Source organism: Oncorhynchus clarkii, chromosome 25 (assembly GCF_045791955.1).
Source record: "Oncorhynchus clarkii lewisi isolate Uvic-CL-2024 chromosome 25, UVic_Ocla_1.0, whole genome shotgun sequence".
NCBI classification, from domain to species: Eukaryota; Metazoa; Chordata; class Actinopteri; order Salmoniformes; family Salmonidae; genus Oncorhynchus; species Oncorhynchus clarkii.
In genome coordinates, this window is record NC_092171.1 from 6,148,803 (window position 1) to 6,172,191 (window position 23,389).

General features: G+C 44.9%; 1 protein-coding gene across 1 annotated transcript; it reads right to left on the reverse strand.

Moving 5' to 3' along the window:
- Positions 1-5,831: 5,831 nt before the first annotated feature.
- LOC139383762 (E2F transcription factor 2) lies at positions 5,832-22,950 on the reverse strand. Its single transcript, XM_071128324.1, has 6 exons — positions 22,684-22,950; positions 9,920-10,022; positions 9,436-9,655; positions 8,858-9,137; positions 8,014-8,248; positions 5,832-7,728 (listed from the first exon to the last, which is right to left on the reverse strand). The coding sequence occupies exons 1-6, from the start codon at positions 22,948-22,950 to the stop codon at positions 7,454-7,456; spliced, it is 1,380 nt and encodes a 459-aa protein (XP_070984425.1). The 3' UTR covers positions 5,832-7,453.
- Between the last annotated feature and the right edge of the window lie 439 nt (positions 22,951-23,389).

A 23,389-nucleotide genomic window follows, 5' to 3' on the forward strand; every position in this document is an offset into this window, starting at 1 on the left:
TTGGGGCCTACTTCCCAATCCGTTTGACTGTGATCCTGGCTCAGTTGACATGCCGGTGAGTAAAATTTAACAGCTGATCGAGCTGTCATGTGACCAAATGCATCAACAGCTCAATAGGGAGGAGTTTTGGTTCCTGATTCAAAGGGAATAAGTACCTTGCCGTCTCCCTGTGAGCATTAATGCCACATTCAAATCAACTGAGGACTGGGAACTCGGGAATCTCCATCTTCCGACTTCATTGCGTTCAAGACCACTGGGAACTCTGAAAAAAACTGGCTCCGGGAAAACTTGTTTTGAACGGTCATCCATCTTGGAATTCCAACTAGGGAACTCTGGCCTCTTTCTAGAGCTCTAACTTGCCGACCTGAAGATGATTTGTACGAATTTCCAGTTGTCTTGAAAGCACCATAAAACTTTACCTGTGTGAAGCTGGATTCAGTGCTCTTGTCTGCATTAAAACCAAATACCGATACAGGTTGGATGTGACAGCAGGGTTTGTCAACCACGCCCCCTGACTTTGAGAAGCTCTGACGCGACATGCACCAAGCACACCCACCTCATTAGTGGTGGTGAGATAAGATACATTAAGTCAGACTAATTTGAAATGGACTGTCATAGCCCCACTTTAAAAGTATGTGATGGTGAGTTGTATTCGTTTTGAATTGTTACATTTATATGCATTTTGTTTATATGCATTAAAAAGTTATACTTTAAATGCAAATGTTTTAATAGCATTCTTTTTCATAACAAACCAACGCGGACCGCTCACAGAAGGGGACCGCCAAGTGCTGGAGCACGTGGTGCGGCCAAAAATCGTCCGTCCTCGGTTGCAGCACTCACTACCGAGTTCCAAACTGCCTCTGGAAGCAATGTCAGCACAATAAATGTTCGCCTGGAGCTTCGTGAAATGGGTTTCCATGGCCGAGAAGCCGCACACAAGCCTAAGATCACCATGGAGCAGTGGAAACTGGAGTTCTCTGGAGTGATGAATCACACTTCACCATCTGGCAGTCTGACGGACTAATCTGGGTTTGGCTGATGCCAGAAGAACGCTACCTGCCCGAATGCACAGTGCCAACTGTAAAGTTTGGTCGAGAAGGAATAATGGTCTGGGGCTGTTTTTCATGGTTCGGGCCAGGCCCCTTAGTTCCAGTGAAGGGAAATCTTAGCGCTACAGCATACAATGACATTGTAGACTATTCTGTGCTTCCAGCTTTGTGGCAACAGTTTGGCGAAGGCCCTTTCCTGTTTCAGCATGACAATGCCCCTGTGCACAAAGCGAGGTCCATGCAGAATCAGTTTGTCGAGATTGTTGTGGAAGAACTTGACTGGCCTACATAGAGCCATGACCTCAACCCCATCGAACACCTTTGGGAGGAATTGGAACGTCGACTGCGAGCCAGGCCTAATCACCCAACATCAGTGTCTGACCTCACTCATGCTCTTGTGACTGAATGGAAGCAAGTTCCCCGCGGCAATGTTCCAACATCTAGAGGAAAGCCTTCCCAGAACAGTGGAGGCTGTTATGGTAGCAAACGGGGGACCAACTCCATATTAACGTCCATGATTTTGAAATGAGAAGTTCGATGAGCAGGTGTCCACATACTCTTGGTCATTTAGTGTATGTTCTTACACCTGGACAACATGGGCCTGGTAGGCTCACAGGGATATTGTTATCCACAGTGCTCTACCAATAATCAATTTTTTCAACTCCATACTTCTTGTCATTTCAACTTTAAAACTGCAACGTTTTCTCTGCTGCAACAACAACAAAAATCTCTCTGCACCATGACGAAATGTGTAGAATTGCAGGACATTAGTTTGAAAACTGCAAAATGATCTCTCCGACGCCAAGAGATGGGCCTTTTAAAATGTTCCTTCCCAAGGTGCCAGACTTGGTTCGTCCCGATGGCATAGTAAAACTCCTTGTATGCTATGTTTTATCTATTTCGAGTTGTGTCCTGATTTTGAGGCGGTCCCTGATGAATTCTTTTATCGTAAAAAAAAGGGGCCCCGACCTCAAGAAATCTAAGAACCCCTGGCCTAAAGAACATGCCCCATGTACTGGTGAGCATAACAAATTGGTTCGGTGACCCAATTAGCTACACTCTTGTTTTCCAAAATTGTTTTCTGTGGCCTGTGTTGGCTCTGTGCGTTAGGGTTGATGTAATGCAGACATTTCAGAGACTCCCTGCCTGCCTATAACAATACCCTCCTTCAGTTACCAAGCAGGGCTACTGGATGAAGCAGGGCCTTTGTGTGCCTGCTGCTACGTTTGTTGGGGTCCTTTTTTTGAGACTAGGACTGAGCAAGCCGGTCTGTTCAGCCACACACACACACACACACACACACACACACACACACACACACACAGAACCATATAGGACTATAGGAGAGAGAGAGAGAACAGAGAGAGGGGGGAGGGATAGGGTGAGAAAGGAGAGAGAAAAGTTTGTGTGTACGAGATAGAGAGAGTAAGTGAGTGTGAGTGTGAGTAAGTGAGTGTGTGTAAGTGAGTGTGTGTGAGAGTGATTGAGTTAGAGACTAGAAGAGAGAAAGGAGACCATTTAGAAAACACTTACAGAAGTTCAGAAGTTCATAGTCTTCTTTTGTGTTCATATCCAAACTGCCTCTATCTTTACCCTTTCCCTTTCTCCCTCTCCTCCTTATTAAGGTTACTCCATATTCCCAGGTTTACCATATAAGATAGCTAGAGAGAGGAGAGGAGAGGGTGCAGCAATATTTAAGATTTAAGACACTGTTACTTCAGGGAAAAGTTCACGTGGACTCTTTTCTTGAGAGAAAAAAAAAACCCGGCTGAGAATCAACGGAACTGAACTGGTGTCCATTTCAAGTATTTGTTTTAAAGCACTTACTGAGAATAGCTTCTAATATGGCACGGTACCAATAATAAGGTCTTAGTTTGACGTGAGTGTCTACCACTGTTTTGGTCTTAACATGTAAAGCGTCTATGAGTATGACTCACTGTGTGCAGCACTCCTCTCCTGTTGGTGGTGTCACACTCAAACCTTTTTTGTTGTTGTCTCCCCACCGTCCCAAATACTGTGACAGACATGACATCACGTGACTTGTCTTTCGCTCATGTTAGCATGGCAACACCTGCATGTTATGAATGGCGCTTAGAAGTTCAATTTATTTATGGATGTAGTAATAATCCGATTAAGTCGTGTCACCGTCAGTCACCGTCTCAAGGAAATCAACACCCAACCTGAGTGAGTCTCGATCCTCACACACCTGACACTTTCACCGGTGGCTGCCAATTTCATTTTAAACCAGACAATGTTGATGTTTATAAATTAAATTACGTCTAGATATCCCCTAGTAGCAGTCTGAAAGAAAGTATGTTTGTTTTTTTAAATCACATTTTATTGGTCACGTACACATTTTTCACATGAAAATTCAAGGCTTTCGTTTAGGTTCAGAATTCAAAAAAGTATGTCCATATTTGAGGACCCGTCTTTCCGAGCATGTAGCAGAATTAAAGGCACATTCCTCAATTTACGGCCGTGAGTATCACATCTGGCCGTGATTGGGAGTCCCATAGGGCGGCGTACAATTGGCCCAGCATCGTCTGGGTTCGGCCGGGGTAGGCCGTCATTGCAAATAAGAACTTGTTCTTAACTGACTTGCCTAGTTAAATAAAGGTTCAATTAAAAATACAAAAAAATCACAGACTCAGCCTTTAAAGTGTGACCTGTGACAGGCCTGCGGGAAACCCTGTTAATTTTAACGGCTTATAGAGCAGGTTACCAGGGGCATAGGGAGAACAGAGGCATGTTGTATGTCAGACGAGCCTGTGGGTTTTGCGGTGTCTGACAACCTGTTAAACACGTAGAGTTACGCTCAGCATTCACCAGCCACATAACCTAATCATAGACACCTAGGCTGTGGGCGAATACTTGTCTGGATGGGATTCAACTATTAATAATGATACATACAGTACTTGTGGGAAACTGTGTGATATTCCATTCTTCCAGTTATTCTGATCCGTCTTCATGTCAAAATAGAGCCGTTGAATCCAAAATTCTATCTACACACGAGTTATCTGGCCTCCGATGCCAGCCAGCTTTCTAGCCTCTCCTACTATCCTCTCACACTCACAAAGGCCTATAATACACGACTGGTGAATGAGACCACCAGAATAAGTTTCCTTCCAGAATCACTGTTTATTTCTGGGGGCTTTTCCTTCTCCCTTCATCCTCTCCATTGCGCACCAATGGGACAAACACGCCAGGACTTGTTTCGTTAGCTGGCCGACTAGCTGCCAGCCATTCAATTGGGCAGGTGGCTCAGGCTAGATTGTGCTTCCCTTCCAAGAGAAACGAAGCATTTAAGTTGAACTTCTGACTATCCTTTGACGCTTTTCATCGTCTTCGGAGAGAGAATGATAGCGGTTAGGTCCTCTGCCCAACACAGAAACGCACTTAGAACGACACCAATCAAATACACACGTCATCTTAGCGCTTTCTTATGCCGTGAAAGAAAGGTTTATTGGCCTGAGGTTACTTGGCTACCGTGGCTGGAGAATTCCATTGTGTCCAGTTCCATCGTGACCCCTAACCCCTGACTCCTTGACCTTAGCTTCATCCACTATCTATTGTCTGTAGGTCACCCCTGACAACCGTCGAAGTCCAAAGAAGGACCGTGGCTTTTTATGTTGGTTTTTTTTGCCCACCTGTCAGGGGGTGGTGTAAGTTTATAGCTGCATTCGGTGTTATTGTCATTGCTCACGTTGCTCTGTTCAGTCGAGCCATGGGAATGTCACAATTCATTGCATCAATGTGCCTCGACATGTCCTCAGTCCTTGTGCCAGATTCTAAACACAGGTCGGATTGGATAGGGATTCCCAACTAGATGTTGTGGAGCTAAGAAATCTATACTGTATATGTTGCAGCATTATTGTGGTACATTTGTATTCAAGTCTGTTGATACCGAGGTTTGTGTTTGAATCTGTTACCATATTGGCCAGAATTCTCTGCTTTGAGGATTAATTTGAAGCAAGTCTGAACAGGAGTATTTGTTCATAAACCCAAATAGTTTTTTAGTTTTTTTCATAAGTGGTTCTAATAAACTCACTCTTAAGAAAACAGTTTGGTTTACGATCGGACTTGACCAAGCACACCCTGGAACGGAGTTTGCCGATTTCCAGACAGAAAAGAACAATGGAGGTATCTCCCATTGACCTACATTGGAGAACTGCTGCTTGCCATGAGAAATCAACGAATGATGTCATAGGAAATGGACAGAATCGCAAGTTTACACCATGGCTTTAATACTTTACTCTTTTTCAAACCAACCACAATAATACAAAATATTAAGTGCCGCATGTCAAACAGAGACGTTTGCTCTTTTACAATGGTCAGTATTAAAAACAAATGATTTCAGGAATTATAAATACAAATTCAATTCTGTACAGTTACAAAAAAAATGCACAATTAAACATTAATGTAAAAAAATTGTCTACAAATCTACAACTTTAAAAAAAAAACACCCATTTCCCAACCTTCCACACACACACACACAAACAAACAAACCACACGCACACAAAATATTCAAGTTTGTTAGGACAGGACAATTGACTTAACCCGCATTGGGGAAGAGGCAGAAAATGCACCACACGGAATTCAAGCTCAAAAAACATCTTGAAATGTGTTTTGTTCAGTTCGGTGCGAACACAGCCCAGTCTAAAAGACACGAGGGAGAAATTTGACCTTGGCGTGTAATTTCGGCTCTTTCTCCCAGGTTTAAAGTACCACACGTGGGGCCGAGCCTTCATTTAAAAAAAAAATATAAAAACAGGAACAGACACAAAGTGCTCTTTGTTTCCTATTATGGGTGAATGGCAAGCGTTTCAACAACACACAAACCACCATTTAAATCAAAGACTTCATCTAGTTTCAAAAGAAGTGGGAAATTAAAATTGCCCTCTAGTTCATTTTAATTACTGCCCAAGTCAAAAACACCCAGATGTTGTGGCGTATTATCATCCTCACTAGATTATTTCCTTGGAAATATAAGGTCATTTGTTACTACGAATTCTAGATACTACAGAAACGCTACCCCAAAAAAAAAAAAAAAAACCGCACACTATCCCCTATGACCTCTGGTCAAAAGCAGTGCGATGTATAGGGCACAATTTGGGATGCAACTTCGGTGTCTTTTGGCTATGGGTCCAGAACCGCTTCTAACTAACCTCTATGACAGGGGTGTCAAACTCGTTTCATGGAGGGCTGAGTGTCTGTTGGTTTGAGTTGTTTCCTTTCAATTTGTGTCCAATTAAGACCTGGACAACCAGGTGAGGGGAGTTCCTAACTAATGACCTTAACTCATCAATCAAGTACAAGGGAGGAGCAAAAACCTGCAGATTTGCCAGGGAATGAGTTTGACACCTGTGCTCTATGATTAGACGTGGACACATTCTGCCATGGGAGACAGAATACTTCACCACCCTGACCTTCCATAAAGCTTGAGGCTCGATGTAGTGACCAGGTCAGGTCCCCCAATGTAAAACAGATGTCTTGGGAATACCCGACAACTACACTCTAACCATACTTCCTAACACCTCGTTGAAACGTCACGTTAAGTTAGCGCCAATGACTCCATGTTTGGTACCTGGGTCGTGATCAGTGGGGCACAATATTTGAATACGTTTTGCAGCGGACAAATGAAATGTGTTCTTTATTGGCGACGTTCAGTAGTACCTCCCCGTTTCACTTCGGTTTTTAAAACATACAGTGAGTGATTCAACCTTCTAAAGCTGGCAAGTTACAGCTGACATAATACAATGCTGCCCCCTAATGGCCAAAGATGCGCAGTATAAACATTTAGACTTTTGAAGTCGTAAAGAAATCCTGAGAGTTATTAACAACACCCCCAACCCAAAATGCCCGAGTCGATTTTTTTTGCTGGTCATCAGATATGCATAAAAAAAATATAGCATTTTCACACAGCACATAGCATTTTTCACACAGCACACAGAATAGAAACGAGACGGACAACAAACTGTCCACTATACAAACACACAAACCACAACGCTGAGAGCTTCATAAGCTGGACACACACAGCGCACACAAAACACACACACACCACTATCAATCCAGGCACTAACCTAAATCCAAACCCAAAAACTATACACATGTATATACAAATGAACAGACACAAGGGGCCCGTTTTAGACAAATCATTAACGCGGAACAGACATGGCTAAAGCAAAGGTTGTTGGCTTCATAGTGTAACATTTCCCCTTCACCCCATACCTCTACAGAGGACACTACTCCTTCATGAATAGGGACAGGAGTTTTCCCCTTGACCAGTTATAGCTTTATATTACATATATTCTGAGCCCTAGCTATTATAACTAGGGCTCAGAGTTGCTTAAGGTCAAGCAACGTGGTCGTAACTAGGCTATAATCCCATCCGCCCTCTCCCTCCCTCAGCTCTGGAGCAAGTCTCCCAGGTCGTAGGTGTCGAAGAAGTCAGACACGCCCTCGCCGTCCTCCAGCCCCCAGAGGTAGTCGTCGTGGTCGAGGTGCGGCGAGAAGCTGACGAAGGGGGCATTGGGGTCGGGGGTGAACCCGGGGCCCGGGAGCTGGTCCTCGGTCATCTGGAGCAAGCTGGGGGGCAGGCCCAGGAGGCCCTCTACGTCCAGGAGGGTGGTGGGGTTGGTGGTGTTGGGGAGGGATACTGGTGCAGGTCTGGAGAGTTCAGCTGTAGGGAGGGCGGAGAGGGAGAGGGTGTGTTAGTGACTGGACACCCCTTACAACACACGGGACTGTTTAGAGGAGGCTGCAACGGTACAGGACGCTCAGATAGAAAGGTATTGTGCAGAACAGCTACGACTGTCTGTCATGTAGAATTGGAAATCGTATCAGGTCTATTCAATTCTGTTGCTATCTGCAACGTTCAGAACTTTTCACATCCCTGAATAGACCTCAGCGGTATCAGACAAGATACCCCACCCCCAGTTCAGTCCCCACCCCCAGTTCATCTTACCTTCCATGGGCTCCTGCTTGACGTCAGTGTATTGGGGCTCCTGTTTGATAGTGGTGTACGGTGGTGGTGCCATGGCGAGGGAGGGGGAGGCAATGTGACCCAGGGGGTGATGAGGGTCATCTTTCCTGGGGGTGGTGGTGTTCTTGACGGGGCTGGCATCCTCCAGGCCCTCCTCGGGACAGAGGTACACCTCAATGGGCCCGTTCTTACTTTTCAGGTAGATCTGTTGGGAGCCCTGTGGGTACAGGACAACAGGGAGCTGTAACAATGACGCACTACGGGGAAGTGAGGGATAGTGGGCAGGATTGGTAAATGAATGGGCTCGGTTTCAAAATGTCAGAAGGGTAAAGAGTCTGTCTTTTGTTATACAAGAGGATTGGCTTAGTAAGAAAGTGGGTAGCATATCCTTGTAAGGAAGAGGTACAGGGACTGCACACCCATGTCACTTGCTCCAAGTAATAGGGGCGGCGGGTAGCCTAGTGGTCAGAGCGTCGGGCCACTGTTCCCCGGTAGGCCGTCAACCGCAAAGGTCGCTGGATCGAATCCCCGAGCTGACAAGGTAAAAAAATCTGTCGTTCTGCCCCTGAACAAGGCAGTTAACCCGCTGTTCCCCGGTAGGCCGTCAGTGTAAGTAAGAATTTGATCTCCTCTGACTTGCCTAGTTAAATAAAAGGTTACACATAAGGCAATCCTTGGAACGGCCACTGTGTCCTTTTTCCATGTCTGTTTAAGCTGTACTTCAGCTGTATTGTTTTTTTCAAACGGTCAGGTACTAACTGAACTTGTCCAGTACGGTGTGCCCAAATGAACACTACCCAGCTCTCCTTCTATGACGACCACTCACCTCCGAGGACTCAGGCACCTCCAGCTTGGTTTCTGACGGGGCCTTGACGGCGATGACCGTCTGGTCCTGCAGGCTGGCTATAGACCTGATGTCCTGGTAGGTGACGTAACCTAGTTGTCCCTGGTTGTCCCCGTGTTCGGTCAACTCCTTGAGCTGGGTGCTGCTGGACGTGATCAGGTCTTCCAGGGCCTTCTCGGCCCTCTCCAGCTCTCCCAGCTCCTTCCTCAGGGCGCGAGACTTCTCCCCGCTGCTGGCCGAGCCCTCGAACACGCCACCCACCCTAATAAAATGGTTTTGTTTTTTAAGATGAGCCACAGAGTACATACATTGTACATCATGGTATAGATAGATCATGGTCAGGTGAAGTTGGAACCATCAATACGTACAAAAAAAATGTTTTAAAACAATTGTCTTTAAATTACAGAGCAAGGTGGACCTATCAATATTGCACCAAGGAGTAGGGGCTAAGGAGTTGACAATGGAATTGGGCCCACCTCCTACGGTCGAAGAATGAGAAGTTACTTGTCCTAAGCGTGGACTTGTCCTTAAATGTACTTGTCCTAAGTGTCCTTACTCACATCCACTGGATGTTGTTCTTGGACTTCTTGCGGATCAGCTGCACGCCCTCCAGCACGTTGGTGATGTCATAGATGCGTCTCTTCTGCACCTCGAGGACCTCGGTGGCCCAGTTGAGGTCCAGCACGCCGTCAGGTGACTCGCTCAGCAGGCCAACAAACTTCTTGGTCAGCAGACCCAGGGAGGTGTCGTAGCGCGTCCGCTCACCGGGGGACTTGGGCGCTGAGGGTCAAGGGTTATACAAGAGATGGGGTAAGAGAGTGGATTTGTGCACGGTCTACGTAGTCAATAATATGTGGAATAGACATATTTGAACTCAATATTATGGATTGGAAAAGATCTACATGTAGCTTGTGTGTTTTAAGTATAAAAGGATGGATGATTATGTTGTCTGGCTTTATGCAACCTGTCACTTATTTGGTAATGGAGACAGTAAGGGGGGGGGGGGGGGGGGGGGGTCTTTTTTTCACTGATGCAGACACTCACTTTTGGGACTAGGGATTCTGGCTGTGGCCACAACCCCCTTTCCTTTGGGGGTCCTGAAGTCTGGGAGGTAGAGAGGGTCCTCCAGGTCCAGCTTCCTCTTGGCCTGGGGGGGGCACAAAGAAGAGGGGAAAAAGGGGTTAAAGACACTCCTTCTCAAGCTACGTGTCCCAATAATATCTCCTTTCTCCTGAGGTTTGCACTCGTTCACTACTCCCCACACATTTCAAATCACTGGATTTGACAACGTAGGCATGGGCTAGAGAGTATTGCACTATGCATCTCCAACCTTTCATTTCCTTTCAACTGGGAGTGAACAAGAGCACACTCTCTGAGAAAGGACGGATTGTTAGGATACCATTCCCCAGTTTGAATGCGTAACAAGTCCACTTGTCATGTAACTATGTCCTATAGAGCTGTAGATCATGAGGATAGGATGGTAGCAGGCCATAGAATAAAGCCCAGCCCGTCCACTGTGGTGTGAGATCTGTGCTGCCAGTATGCTAATGCTAATTGTGGCTGTTGAAAAGCGACAAGTCGTAATTGTGGTGGTGGTCTCAAGAACTGTGACAACGGCCACATTCTCAAGCACTTCTAATGAGGGGAGTGTGTGTGTGGGACCGCCCCACTGCCCGCCAAACGCCACTCACTGACCACATCCCCCTGTTTCTTCTCCTCCTTTTCCCCCCCCATGACCCCCCCCACTCCTCCTCCTTTTCCCCATGACCCCCCCCACTCCTCCTCCTTTTCCCCATGACCCCCTCACTCCTCCTCCCCCCGACCCCCCCACTCCTCCTTTCCCCCCTGACCCCCTCACTCCTCTTTTCCCCCCTGACCCCCTCACCCCTCCCTTTCCCCCCCGACCCCCTCACTCCTCCCTTTCCCCCCCGACCCCCTCACTCCTCCCTTTCCCCCCCGACCCCCTCACTCCTCCCTTTCCCCCCCTCATGACCCCTCACTCCTCCTTTCCCCCCCTCATGACCCCTCACTCCTCCTTTCCCCCCCTCATGACCCCTCACTCCTCCATTTCCCCCCATGACCCCCCTCACTCCTCCCTTTCCCCCCATGACCCCCCTCACTCCTCCCTTTCCCCCCATGACCCCCCAACTCCTCTTCCTCTGTCCCCCTCACTCCCCCCTCACTTCTCCTTTCCCCCCGACCCCCTAACTCCTCCTTTCCCCCCTCATGAACCATCACTCCTACCTTTCCCCCCCAAGACCCCCCTCACTCCTCCTTTTCCCCCCTTTCCCCCCATGACCCCCCCACTCTTCCCTTTTCCCCCCCATGACCCCCCTCACTCTTCCCTTTTCCCCCCCATGACCCCCCTCACTCTTCCCTTTTCCCCCCCATGACCCCCCTCACTCTTCCCTTTTCCCCCCCATGACCCCCCTCACTCCTCCCTTTTCCCCCCCATGACCCCCCTCACTCCTCCCTTTCCCCCCCATGACCCCCCTCACTCCTCCCTTTCCCCCCCATGACCCCCCTCACTCCTCCCTTTCCCCCCCATGACCCCCCTCACTCATCCTTTTGTCCTATTTTCTTTAAAAGAACACACAGGCAGCCTGCCACATTCCCAACAATCACATCTCACACCCCTTGCACGAGGCCTCAATCAGTAGGTGACCAACACCAAGACACACACACACACACACTAGGATTAACCACTGCTATCATACACAATCTTATGGACGCACACAAATAAATAAGACCACCTACACACACACCTCCGATTTTGCATCACACGTATTCACCACTATGCTACGGTCATTTTTACTGACTGCTATTTTCTCATAGAACAAAATGTATAAGCCTGTGTTAACCTCAGACCTTATTTTCTCATAGAACAAAATGTATAAGCCTGTGTTAACCTCAGACCTTATTTTCTCATAGAACAAAATGTATAAGCCTGTGTTAACCTCAGACCTTATTTTCTCATAGAACAAAATCTATAAGCCTGTGTTAACCTCAGACCTTATTTTCTCATAGAACAAAATGTATAAGCCTGTGTTAACCTCAGACCTTATTTTCTCATAGAACAAAATGTATAAGCCTGTGTTAACCTCAGACCTTATTTTCAGGGATGGCTGGACGAACCAGGGGTAACTTATTTCCGGGTTTTAGAACTACAAGCCGGCGAGCTCTATTAGACAATGGTGTGCGGATCTGATCCCACCTCCCATTTTAACCTTGCAACCTCAGTGGAAATGATACCTGCCAATCAACATTGTCCCTCAAGCTTGGTTGTGGCTAACTCCCGTTGTTGTACAGACTAGTATGGCAAGCAAGCGATTGTGATAATGTCATTTATACCATGGAAAAAGGTAGAACCTACTTACAGTATATGTTTGCATCAAATGACCTCCTTTAAAGTCGTGTAATGATTATTAGTGCTGAGCAATTAACGGAAATGTAGGATATTTTTCGGATTTTAAAAAAACTAATTGACCGACATTGGTTCAATTATTTGAATTCCATTTCGTTCAGTATTTCTCTGTGAGCTCAATGCACACATGGCGCAGTTTCTGTAGACAGATCAAGCCTGAACTGTGCGATGTAGTAGGAAGTTGTTTCCAACAGACCAATAATCTACAGAGTTTAGCGCAGAAAACGTGGAAATGATTACAATTACCATAATCCATTGAGCGCCTACCGTTCTGTGTTTTAAAAATAACAACAAAATGGCCGCTGCCTAAAAGAGACAGAAGAATGCCGATCGAGATGGATAGAGAGCAGTTGCATCTCGAGGTATCTCTACCTGAAAATACATGATCTAAGTGATTGATAGTTGGTTGATAGCAGTCATCATGCCATTTCTACTTTAAAAGTACTACGAAAATAGTGATTTTGTCAGACGGCATAGGCCGCAGCTCTACAAAAAGTTAAGGTCAAATAATGTGAGTAAATGATGGTTAAATGAACTGATAATCAGTCATGGGCAGTGACTACCATCACGTGACTTTTATTAGGCCCAATTGTTTTTATTCGGTGTCGTTACAGCATACAACCCACATAATGCGCAGTGCATTTAATGTAACTTTTTTTATTTTTTTATAGCAACCGAAATCAGTGACTATTTTCTTATACTCGAACCGAAACTGAACCAAAGAGAAGTGTAAAGGCTATTGAAAGAGAAATTAAAACCACAACCCGAAGTCTAACAGATCTAACTTCTAATTTCCAAATGTTTTCCAACTTAGGACGTATGGATTCGATCGATGTGTTCCATGTTATTTTCGCTGTGGAACGAGCGCGTATCTCCTGCACTGAAAGATGTCGGGGTAGAACGGAAGGTGCTGCTGGAAGAGGACTGCAGATGGTTTACTATGGTTTATTATTATTATTAGACACACTGAGTCCAAATATGGGAGATTTAAAAAAATATATATATATATAATCTTACTAGGATTTCAGAACACCCCCATACTGCAGCAATGGCATGCCCCACTCCATTCCAACACACTAAATTAGGACCAGATTATAATCAGCTCAGTGGCAGTGGGGGGGAACCAAGCAGAACATTGAACATCTGCCCTGGGGTACCACATGTACTGCTGGTTGAAGACAGAGGGGGAAGTGGTGTTACCCCCCCACAGATGTGTGTACGCACACACACACACACACACCTCCATATCCCCATAATCTCTTGTTTTACAAACCACACACACGCCAGATCACAGTTGTAGAGAGGGCCTGTCAAATCAGACTCTGCTCTGCTTCAGTGTGGCTACAGACACAACCCAGGGCATGTGCCGCGAAGGCCACATGTCCACAAGCTACAAATCAAACCACGGCATAACCTGTGACGCATGTCATGATCTGACGCTGCAATGGGCCTGATGTACTAAGTAAAGTCGTTACAGTACAACTAGACACACAGACTACAGGGTAGAATTAAACAAATGTGTAGTTTTAACTACTGTCGTTTTAACTATCACCTATGGTTTTAATTGCACTGGTTCTCTTTTTTTCTAACCATGAATAGGTTTGAATCCAGGCTGTGTCACATCTGGCTGTGATTGGGAGTGCCATGGGGGGGTGCACAATTGGCCCAGCGTTGTCCCGGTTTGTTCTTAACCGACTTGCCTGGTTAAATAAAATTTTAAAAAACTCTTATCCCTTAGTAAACCATACTTTACTACAGTAGATCTGTGAGGAGATTTGAGAAAGTGAGCAGCATGTGGATTTGAACTGAACCATATATATAAATATATATAAGAGAGAGAGAAAAGAGAGAGAGAGAGAAAAGAGAGAGAGAGAGAAAGAGAGAGAGAGAGAAAGAGAGAGAGAGAGAAGAGAGAGAGAAAAGAGAGAGAAAAGAGAGAGAGAGAGAGAGAAAAGAGAGAGAGAGAGAGAAAAGAGAGAGAGAGAGAGAGAGAGAGAAGAGAGAGAGAAAAGAGAGAGAGAGAGAAAGAGAGAGAGAGAAAAGAGAGAGAGAGAGAGAGAGAGAGAAAGAGAGAGAGAGAGAAGAGAGAGAGAGAGAGAGAGAGAGAAAAGAGAGAGAGAGAGAAAGAGAGAGAAAAGAGAGAGAGAGAGAAAGAGAGAGAAAAGAGAGAGAAAGAGAGAAAAGAGAGAGAAAGAGAGAGAGAGAAAAGAGAGAGAAAGAGAGAGAGAGAAAGAGAGAGAGAGAAAAGAGAGAGAAAGAGAGAGAGAGAAAAGAGAGAGAAAGAGAGAGAGAGAAAAGAGAGAGAAAGAGAGAGAGAGAGAGAGAGTTAAAGGATGACATTGTCCCTCAGTCCTCCACCACATGTCCACCTGTCTGTCAGTGACATATGGCACAGCCACACACAGCAGGTGGCAGGGAAAGACAACAAGAGAACCTGTCTAACCCGTCACACACACACACACACACACGTTCATTTCAGGGGCTACTATATATTACTAGGACTAGGCTAGATTATAGTCTAATTACTGTACTTGTCTTTCACACACAATCGCATCGGTTAAGATTTTCGTTACACCAACTTGGAGGTAAAGCAGCCATTAGTAGTTTACCAGTAAGCCTACTACCCATGGTAAATACAAAACAATACATTTGTAATAAAAATAGAAATGTTCCCCTCTAACGTGTTCAACCTGCATTAAGGCATGACTTCTCCTTTTGACCAATAAAGAGGAAGGAAATGCCTCAGTGGCAAACCAGAGGAGCGATTGAGGAAAAGATAGCACCGATCACACTCTTAAAATATTTTCCCCCCCACCCACCACCTCAGGGATTAAAATGTGACCCGTGTCATCTTCTGGAGACGAGTCTAAATGCAACCTGTCAAATAAAGCCCATGTGGTGGTTAAAATGGCCGCCTTGCATTGTATCTAACTCGAATGGGCCTCCCCTTGAACATTTTACCACAGTTTTGCAGGGGCCTGGCTTAGGCCTGTGAGTTTGTGTTTGTAGTGAGGTTTTGACCGGGGAGTCAGTGCTTCGCCTTTTGGCGTGTGAAAATACAAGGCCTATGTCAGCTAGCATACCACAGGCGAGGGGGGAGAAAAGAAAATCACTCAACCACCAAATTCCAACACAAAGTTATGTACAGAGAGATACAGAACATAACGAGTCACACACACCACACACGCATGCAATACATCAAGCTAAAACAATGTCACGCTCAAACATAGTGAGTGAACAGCTAACTACAGCAATTGTCAACACATTAGCAGGCCATTGCTGGCGCTCGACTTAAGTGGCTCAGTTGGTAGAGCATGGCGTTTGCACGGGTGGCGGGTTTGATTCCCACGGGACCGGTACGAGAAATACGTATGAAAATGTATGCACTTACATTGACAAGAGTGTCTGTCAAATGACATAAACATATTTGAAATACACAGAGTCCCTCCTTCACAACCCTGTTCTTTATCTCCATGACACATTGCGTCACAATGTCGCAACCCACAGCCGTTATTGCCTCATTCCAAGACGGCGACTAAGCGTCCTCACCCTAAACGTGCATGCAAGTTCGGCTGTCCTTCCACCCCTCGAACTCACGCCATTTCAACAGATATGACTGGATTTTCCCTCCAGAGGCATTTCACAAATCTGTGTCACATGAACCAAATGCTTTCAACAGACTCACTTCTAGCTACTGGTGTGTGCGAGCGCGTGTGTAAACCTTCTCGCTCTTCAAACACCTGTTCAGTTAAGTAGAACCTAACGTCCAAGACAAGGAAGAGTTTCAATATGCGTGACAAAAAGACCCATTCAACACCAAGCTAGCCTATGTCCCTCACACGTAAATTAAAAAAAAAAAAAAGACAATCCCATTCCCCATGCTACTGGGGAAGGGAGCAGACCAAAAAGAGAAGAGGGAACTTAAGAGAACAGAGAAAGAGAGCTTTTGGCTGGAGTGTAAACAAGGGGCAAAGTGGGCAATCTCACAGCCCATCACCCTGAGCCCTAGCCTGAATAGAAGCTCTCCATGGGAGTCCCAGAGAGAGGTGAGGGCATAGGCAATGATGACATGAGGTAGTGATGTGTGGGGGTGAGAGAGATCAGGGGGTAGCTAGCACATCACCGAAACCTACAGTACTATGAAATAACAAATATGGAATCATGTAGTAACCAAAAAAAGTGCTAAACAAATCTAAATAGATTTTATATTTGTGAATCTACAGAGTAGCCACCCTTTGCCTCGACGACAGTTTTGCACACGCTTCTCTCAACCAGCTTCACCAGGAATGCATTTCAATTAGCAGGTGTGCCTTGTTAAGTTACTTTGAGGAATTTCTTTCCTTTTTTTTCTCTCTTCACCTTTATTTAACCAGGTAGGCCAGTTGAGAACAAGTTCTCATTCACAACTGCGACCTGGCCAAGATAAAGCAAAGCAGTGCGACAAAAACAACAGAGTTACACATGGGATAAACAAACGTACAGTCAAAAACACAATAGAAAAATCTATGTACAGTGTGTGCAAATGTAGTAAGGTTAGGGAGGTATGGCAATAAATAGTTGTGGCGAAATAATTACAATTTAGCATTAACACTGGAGTGATGGATGTGCAGATGATGTGCAAGTAGAGATACTGGGATGCAAAATTGCAACAAAAATAACAATATGTGGATGAGGTAGTTGGGTGTGCTACTTACAGATGGGCTGTGTACAGGTACAGTGATCGGTAAGCTGTTCTGACAGCTGATGCTTAAAGTTAGTGAGGGAGATATAAGTCTCCAGCTTCAGTGATTTTTGCAATTCGTTCCAGTCATTAGCAGCAGAGAACTGGAAGGAAAGGCGGCCAAAGCAGGTGTTGGCGTTGGGGAATACGTAGCGAGGGCCAGCCAACGAGAGCATACAGGTCGAAGCGGTGGGTAGTATATGGGGCTTTGGTAACAGAAAAGGATGGCACGTTGATAGTCTAGATCCAATTTGCTGAGTAGAGTGTTGAGGCTATTTTGTAAATGACGTCGCCGAAGTCAAAGATCGGTAGGATAGCCAGTTTTACGAGAGTATGTTTGCCAGCATGAGTGAAGGAGGCTTTGCTACAAAATAGGAAGCAGAGTCTAGATTTAATTTTGGATTGGAGATGCTTAATGTGAATCTGGAAGGAGAGTTTACAGTCTAACCAGACACCTAGGTATTTGTACCTGTCCACATATTCTAAGTCAGAACCGTCCAGAGTAGTGATGCTAGGCGGGCGGGCAGAAATCGGTTGAAGAGCATACATTTAGTTTTACTAGCATTAAGAGCAGTTGGAGGCCACGAACAGAGTGTTGTATGGCATTGGTCCTATATTGACATAACCTTAAAGGCCGCTCAGCAAGGAAGAAGCCATTGCTCCAAAACCGCCATAAAAAAGCCTGACTACGGTTTGAAACTGCACATGGGGTCAAAGATTGTACTTTTTGGAGAAATGTCTTTTGGTCTGATGAACCAAAAATAGAACTATTTGGCCATAATGACCATTGTTATGTTTGGAGGAAAAAGGGGGAGGCTAGTAAGCCGAAGAACACCATCCCAACCGTGAAACACAGGGGTGGCAGCATCATGTTGTGGGGGTGTTTGTTGCAGGAGGGACTGGTGCTCTTCACAAAATAGATGGCATCATAAGAAGGGAAATTGTGGATATATTGAAGCAACATCTCAAGACATCAGTCAGGAAGTTAAAGCTTGTTTGCAAATGGGTCTTCCAAATGGAAAATGACACCCAAGCATCTTCCAAAGTTGTGGCAAAATGGCTTAAGGAGAACAAGGTCAAGGTATTGGAGTGGCCATCACAAAGCCCTGACCTCAATCCTATAGAAAATGTGTGGGCAGAACTGAAAAAGCTGGTGCGAGCAAGGAGGCCTACAAACATGACTCCGTTACACCAGCTCTGTCAGGAAGAATGGGACAAAATTCACGCAACTTATTGTGGGAAGCTTGTGGAAGGCTACCCGAAACGTTTGACCCAAGTTAAACAATTTAAAGGCAATGCTACCAGATACTAATTGAGTGTATGTAAACTTCTGACCAACTGGGAATGTGATGAAATAAATAAAAGCTGAAATAAATCACTCTACTATTATTTTGACATTTCACATTCTTACAATAAAGTGGTGATCCTGACTGAGTTGCTGCGTGGGGTGCAGAGCTGTTGGCCAGGGTAGGGGTAGCCAGGTGGAAAGCAGTAGAAAAATGCTTATTGAAATTCTCGATTACCGTAGATTTATCGGTGCTGACAGTATTTCCTAGCCTTAGTGCAGTGGGCAGCTGGGACGAGGTGCTCTTATTCTCCATAGACTTTACAGTATCTCAAAACTTTTTGGAATTAGTGCTACTGGATGCAAATTTGTTTGAAAAAGCTAGCCTTTGCTTTCCTAACTGACTGTGTATATTGGTTCCTGACTTCCCTGAAAAGTTGCATATTGCGTGGGCTATTCAATGCTAATGCTGTATGCCATAGGATGTTTTTGTGCTGGTCAAGGGCAGTGAAGTCTGGAGTGAACCAAGGGCTATATCTGTTCTTAGTTCTAAAATATTTTGAATAGGGCATGCTTATTTAAGATGGTGAGGAAAGCACTTAAAGAACAACCAGGCATTCTCTACTGACGGGATGAGGTCAATATCCTTCTAGGATACACGGACCAGGTCGATTAGAAAGGCCTGCTCACTGAAGTGTTTTAGGGAGCGTTTGACAGTGATGAGGGGTGGTCGTTTGACTGCGGGCCCCTTACGGATGCAGGCAATAAGGCAGTAAGCGCTGAGATCCAGCTCAAATAAGCAAAGAGAAACAACCGTCCATCATTACTTTAAGACATGAAGGTCAGTCAATCTGGAAAATGTCAAGAACTTTGAAAGTTTCTTCAAGTGCAGTCACAAAAATCATCAAGCGCTATGATGAAACTGGCTCTCATGAGGACCGCCAAAGGAAAGGAAGACCCAGAGTTACCTCTGCCGCAGAGGATAAGTTCATTAGAGTTACCAGCCTCAGAAATTACAGCCCAAATAAATGCTTTACAGAGTCAACTGTTCAGAAGAGACTGCATGAAATCATGCGTCCATGGTCGTATTGCTGCAAAGAAACCACTTCTAAAGGACACCAATAAGAAGAAGAGACTTGCTTGGGCCAAGAAACACAAGCAATAGACAGACTGGTGGAAATCTGTCCTTTGGTCTGATGAGTCCAAATTTCAGATTTTTGGTTCCAACCGCCATGTCTTTGTGAGACGCAGAGTACATGAATGGATGATCTCCGCATGTGTAGTTCCCACCGTGAAGCATGGAGGAGGAGGTGTGATGCTGTTTTACTGGTGATACTGTCAGTGATTTATTTAGAATTCAAGGGACACTTAACCAGCATGGCTACCACAGCATTATGCAACGATATGCCATCTCATCTGGTTTGCGATTAGTACGACTATAATTTGTTTTCCAACAGGACAATGACCCAACACACCTCCAGGCTGTGTAAGGGCTATGTGACCAAGAGGGAGAGTGACAGAGTGCTGCATCGGATGACCTGGCCTCCACAAAATAATATATATGTTTTTGTTTTAATTATTTCACCTTTATTTAACCAGGTAGGCCAGTTGAGAACAAGTTCTCATTTACAACTGCGACCTGGTCAAGATAAAGCAAAGCAGTGCTACAAAAACAACAGAGTTACACATGGGAGAAACAGAAGTACAAACAAAAGTACAGTACAATTACCCGACCTTAACCCAATTGGGATGGTTTGGGATGAGTTGGACCGCAGAGTGACGGAAAAGCAGCCAACAAGTGCTCAGCATATGTGGGAACTCCTTCAAGACTGTTAGAAAAGCATTACAGCTGAAGCCGGTTGAGAGAATGCCAAGAGTGTGCAAAGCTGTCATCAAGGCAAAGGGTGGCTACTTTGAAGATTTGTTTAACACTTTTTTGGTTACTACATGATTCCATATGTAATTTCACAGCTTTGATGTCTTCACTATATTCTACAATGCAGAAAATAGTGAAAATAAAGAAAAACCCTTGAATGAGTAGGTGTGTCCAAACTTTTGACTGGTACTGTATGTGTCAAACTGAAACCAGAGAGCACTCCTTGACCTTCTGTCTTGTTTTTCAACTCGGGAGTAGAACTCTGTCAAACATTTACGAGTTAGTTGTAGCATCATCCTCACAGAAAACACAGTATTTCACAGCTTGCCAATCATTCAAACATCATAGCAGCAACCACTATAAATATGACACAGTGGGGATATATCCTCTCAGGTTATCTATAATGAACTATTAATTAACTCTAGATTTTGCATCAACTTGAGTGTAGGAGTGCCCTAATACAGTATCAAGGTGAATATGACTAGTATGCTGTTTGACCAGTTGTTAGTCTCTGCCAAGTTGTAAGTATCCATGACAATCTGTGAAGTGGTCCTGTATGGCACAGTTGATCGAGCATGCTGCTTGTACTGCCAGGGTTGTGGGTTCAATTACCGGGGCCACCCATACATAAAATGTATGCAAGCATGAGTTGCTTTAGATAAAAGTGTCTGCTAAATGACTGTGAGTGACCCATATTTGAGATTAATTCTACTCCCATTTTCCCAATGAGAAGGACTTCAGCAGGGAGAAGGATAATGGCTCCTTCACAGTGTAACCCAAAGTGTTTACGAGTAACAGGGCATGGCAAGAGGATGTCCTGCTCTACCACTTCTTCTTCTGACACAATTATCATTACCATGTTTCCAGGGCAAGTATAGCCTCTCTGCCCACTGTGCTTTACGGACAATATAAGGAAATGATTGCCTGCTGAGGCTGACATTCTGTTGTTAATCATAACTAGTGTCAGGATAGAGTTATTGTTTACCATAACCCCGTGACCCTAGTTCTGACCACACATTGACCCGACGAGGAAAAACTCTGGGCCCCAGTTATAGGCTATAACTAGTTGTAATCTAGCAGTAACTAGTTTTATAACAACATGTTCCTGGTCATTAAAAGCTCATGTTCCTAATCCTAAAAGTAGGATAGAGAGAGGCGATGAATACCCTGATCGCCTGACCTAGCGTCTTGGTCAGACTTGGCCTAGAATAGGAAGTAGACATTAGGACAATGGCGAGTAATACACAATGGAAATTGCAGTAGCCCAGACATGTGACTAGCCAAGTTAATGCCATTGTATTAGCGCAAAGCACAGGAGTAGTGCTCCCCTCAATATTTAGTCCTGAAGACAATATCAGCCTGGATGCACACACTGAACCCTGGGTGTGTGTGTTAATCAGCAACATGTCATTATCTCCGTGTGTGTGTGTGTGTGTGTGTGTGTGTCATGTTTGAACATACAAATTATGTCAACTCCCAAGAAAAGTGAGTGGTTGTCCAGCTGTGACCTGTGACCTTTGTGGATGGACAAACAGGTTGAGCCGGGTGTGTATATGACCTGGCTTGGTTGGTTAGTGACAGCTGGGGGCTATGGCTAAACAATGTGTTAAGCTAAATCGCATTTTTCAGCAAATTACTTGCATTGGCTGATTGGGCATTATGAAACAAGTTCCCTGTCCAGATGGTGCATCTCCTCGTTCATGTAAGGTTTAACTAACATGGTCCAAGTACACCAAGACAGTCGTGAAGAGGGCCCGACAAAACCTCAGGAGACCGAAAAGATTGGGCATGGGTCCTCAGATCCTCAAAAGGTTTTACAGCTGCACCATCGAGAGCATCCTGACAGGTTGCATCACTGCCTGGTATGGCAACTGCTCTGCATCTGACCGCAAGGCGCTACAGAGGGTAGGGCGTACGGCCCAGTAAATCACCGGGGCCAAGCTTCCTGCCATCCAGGCGGTGTCAGAGGAAGGCCCTAAAAATGGTCAAAGACTCCTGCCATCCTAGTCATAGAATGTTCTCTCTGCTACCACACTGCAAGCGGTACCGGAGCATCAAGTCTAGGTCCAAGAGGCTCCTAAACAGCTTCTACCCCAAGCCATAAGACTCCCCCCCCCCCCCACCACACTGATGCTACTCTCTGTTATCGAATAACTCTACCTACATGTACATAATTACCTGGACACAAGTTCCCCTGCATTGACTCTGTACCGGTACCTCCTGTATATAACCCCGCTATTGTTATTTACTGCTGCATTTAATTATTTGTTATTCTTCTCTCTTACTTTTGGAAAAATAAATTGACATTTAGAATGAGAAATCACCCTGTGCTTGACAGTTTTTAAATGTTAAGCACAACTCCGAAAAAAATATATTCATACCGGTGGAATTTAAGAACATTTTGCCCATAATTTGACGTATTGTATAGTCAGTAACGTTAATTATCAAGTAGAGAACAGTAATATCGATTGTTGGTAGTTTCTTAACTTTTTAAAAGTCTTACCGGGAGTCTGCCGGAGGATGATCTGATGGGTTTAGCTTCAGGTCCATGGGGAGTTGCATAGAGGCAGTTCACCCTTTGTTCGGCCGCTGTCGTGTTGCAGATTTGGGTGAAGTATCCTGCCGGTACCGAGTTCATCGGTGAACTGCATAACCCGGTGCTGAAGAATTCTGTCTTCACTCCAGACAAAACTTTATTCTGTGAACACGACAGTCCTCCTACAGCACCTCGGCCAGACGCAGGAGAAACGCCTTTGGGCAGCCGCATCATTTTAGTAAATTTAAATAACGACTGTGTTCAAATTAAAATACGTTTAGCTACTAGCAAAACTCAAATATTCCAGAAAACTGTATTCACGACAGTGAATGAAAGGAGTTGGAGTTTCCGATACGACGTGGAAGCGATGTCTCACAATTCGTTGCTAGTTTGACAAATGTCCGAAGAATTTCATAAAAATACTATTTAGTTAATGATGTGCAAAATGCATAAGTGAAATAGATAATCACCAGAGATATCCTTTGCTTGAGTATTTCTGAAATTAAACGACTTGCATTGCAACCGATATTATGTTTGATGTGTCCAGTTGAGAGAAAACGTAGACTTTGCCTAGCTAGCTAATGATTTAATAGCTAAATAAATAAACAACAAGTATATTTGCAAGTCCAGAATGGGCAAACTTTGACGTTTACGTCTTGAGAAGCAGAATCCT

Bases quoted from the DNA above. Each gene is read 5' to 3' on its own strand.
- LOC139383762 (XM_071128324.1), bottom strand. From the start codon at position 22,950: ATGATGCGGCTGCCCAAAGGCGTTTCTCCTGCGTCTGGCCGAGGTGCT. The intron at 9,656-9,919 runs GTGAGTGTCTGC...CTTGACCCTCAG, and splicing joins CAGAATCCCTAGTCCCAAAA to CGCCCAAGTCCCCCGGTGAG. The intron at 8,249-8,857 runs GTGAGTGGTCGT...CTGTACCCACAG, and splicing joins AGGTGCCTGAGTCCTCGGAG to GGCTCCCAACAGATCTACCT.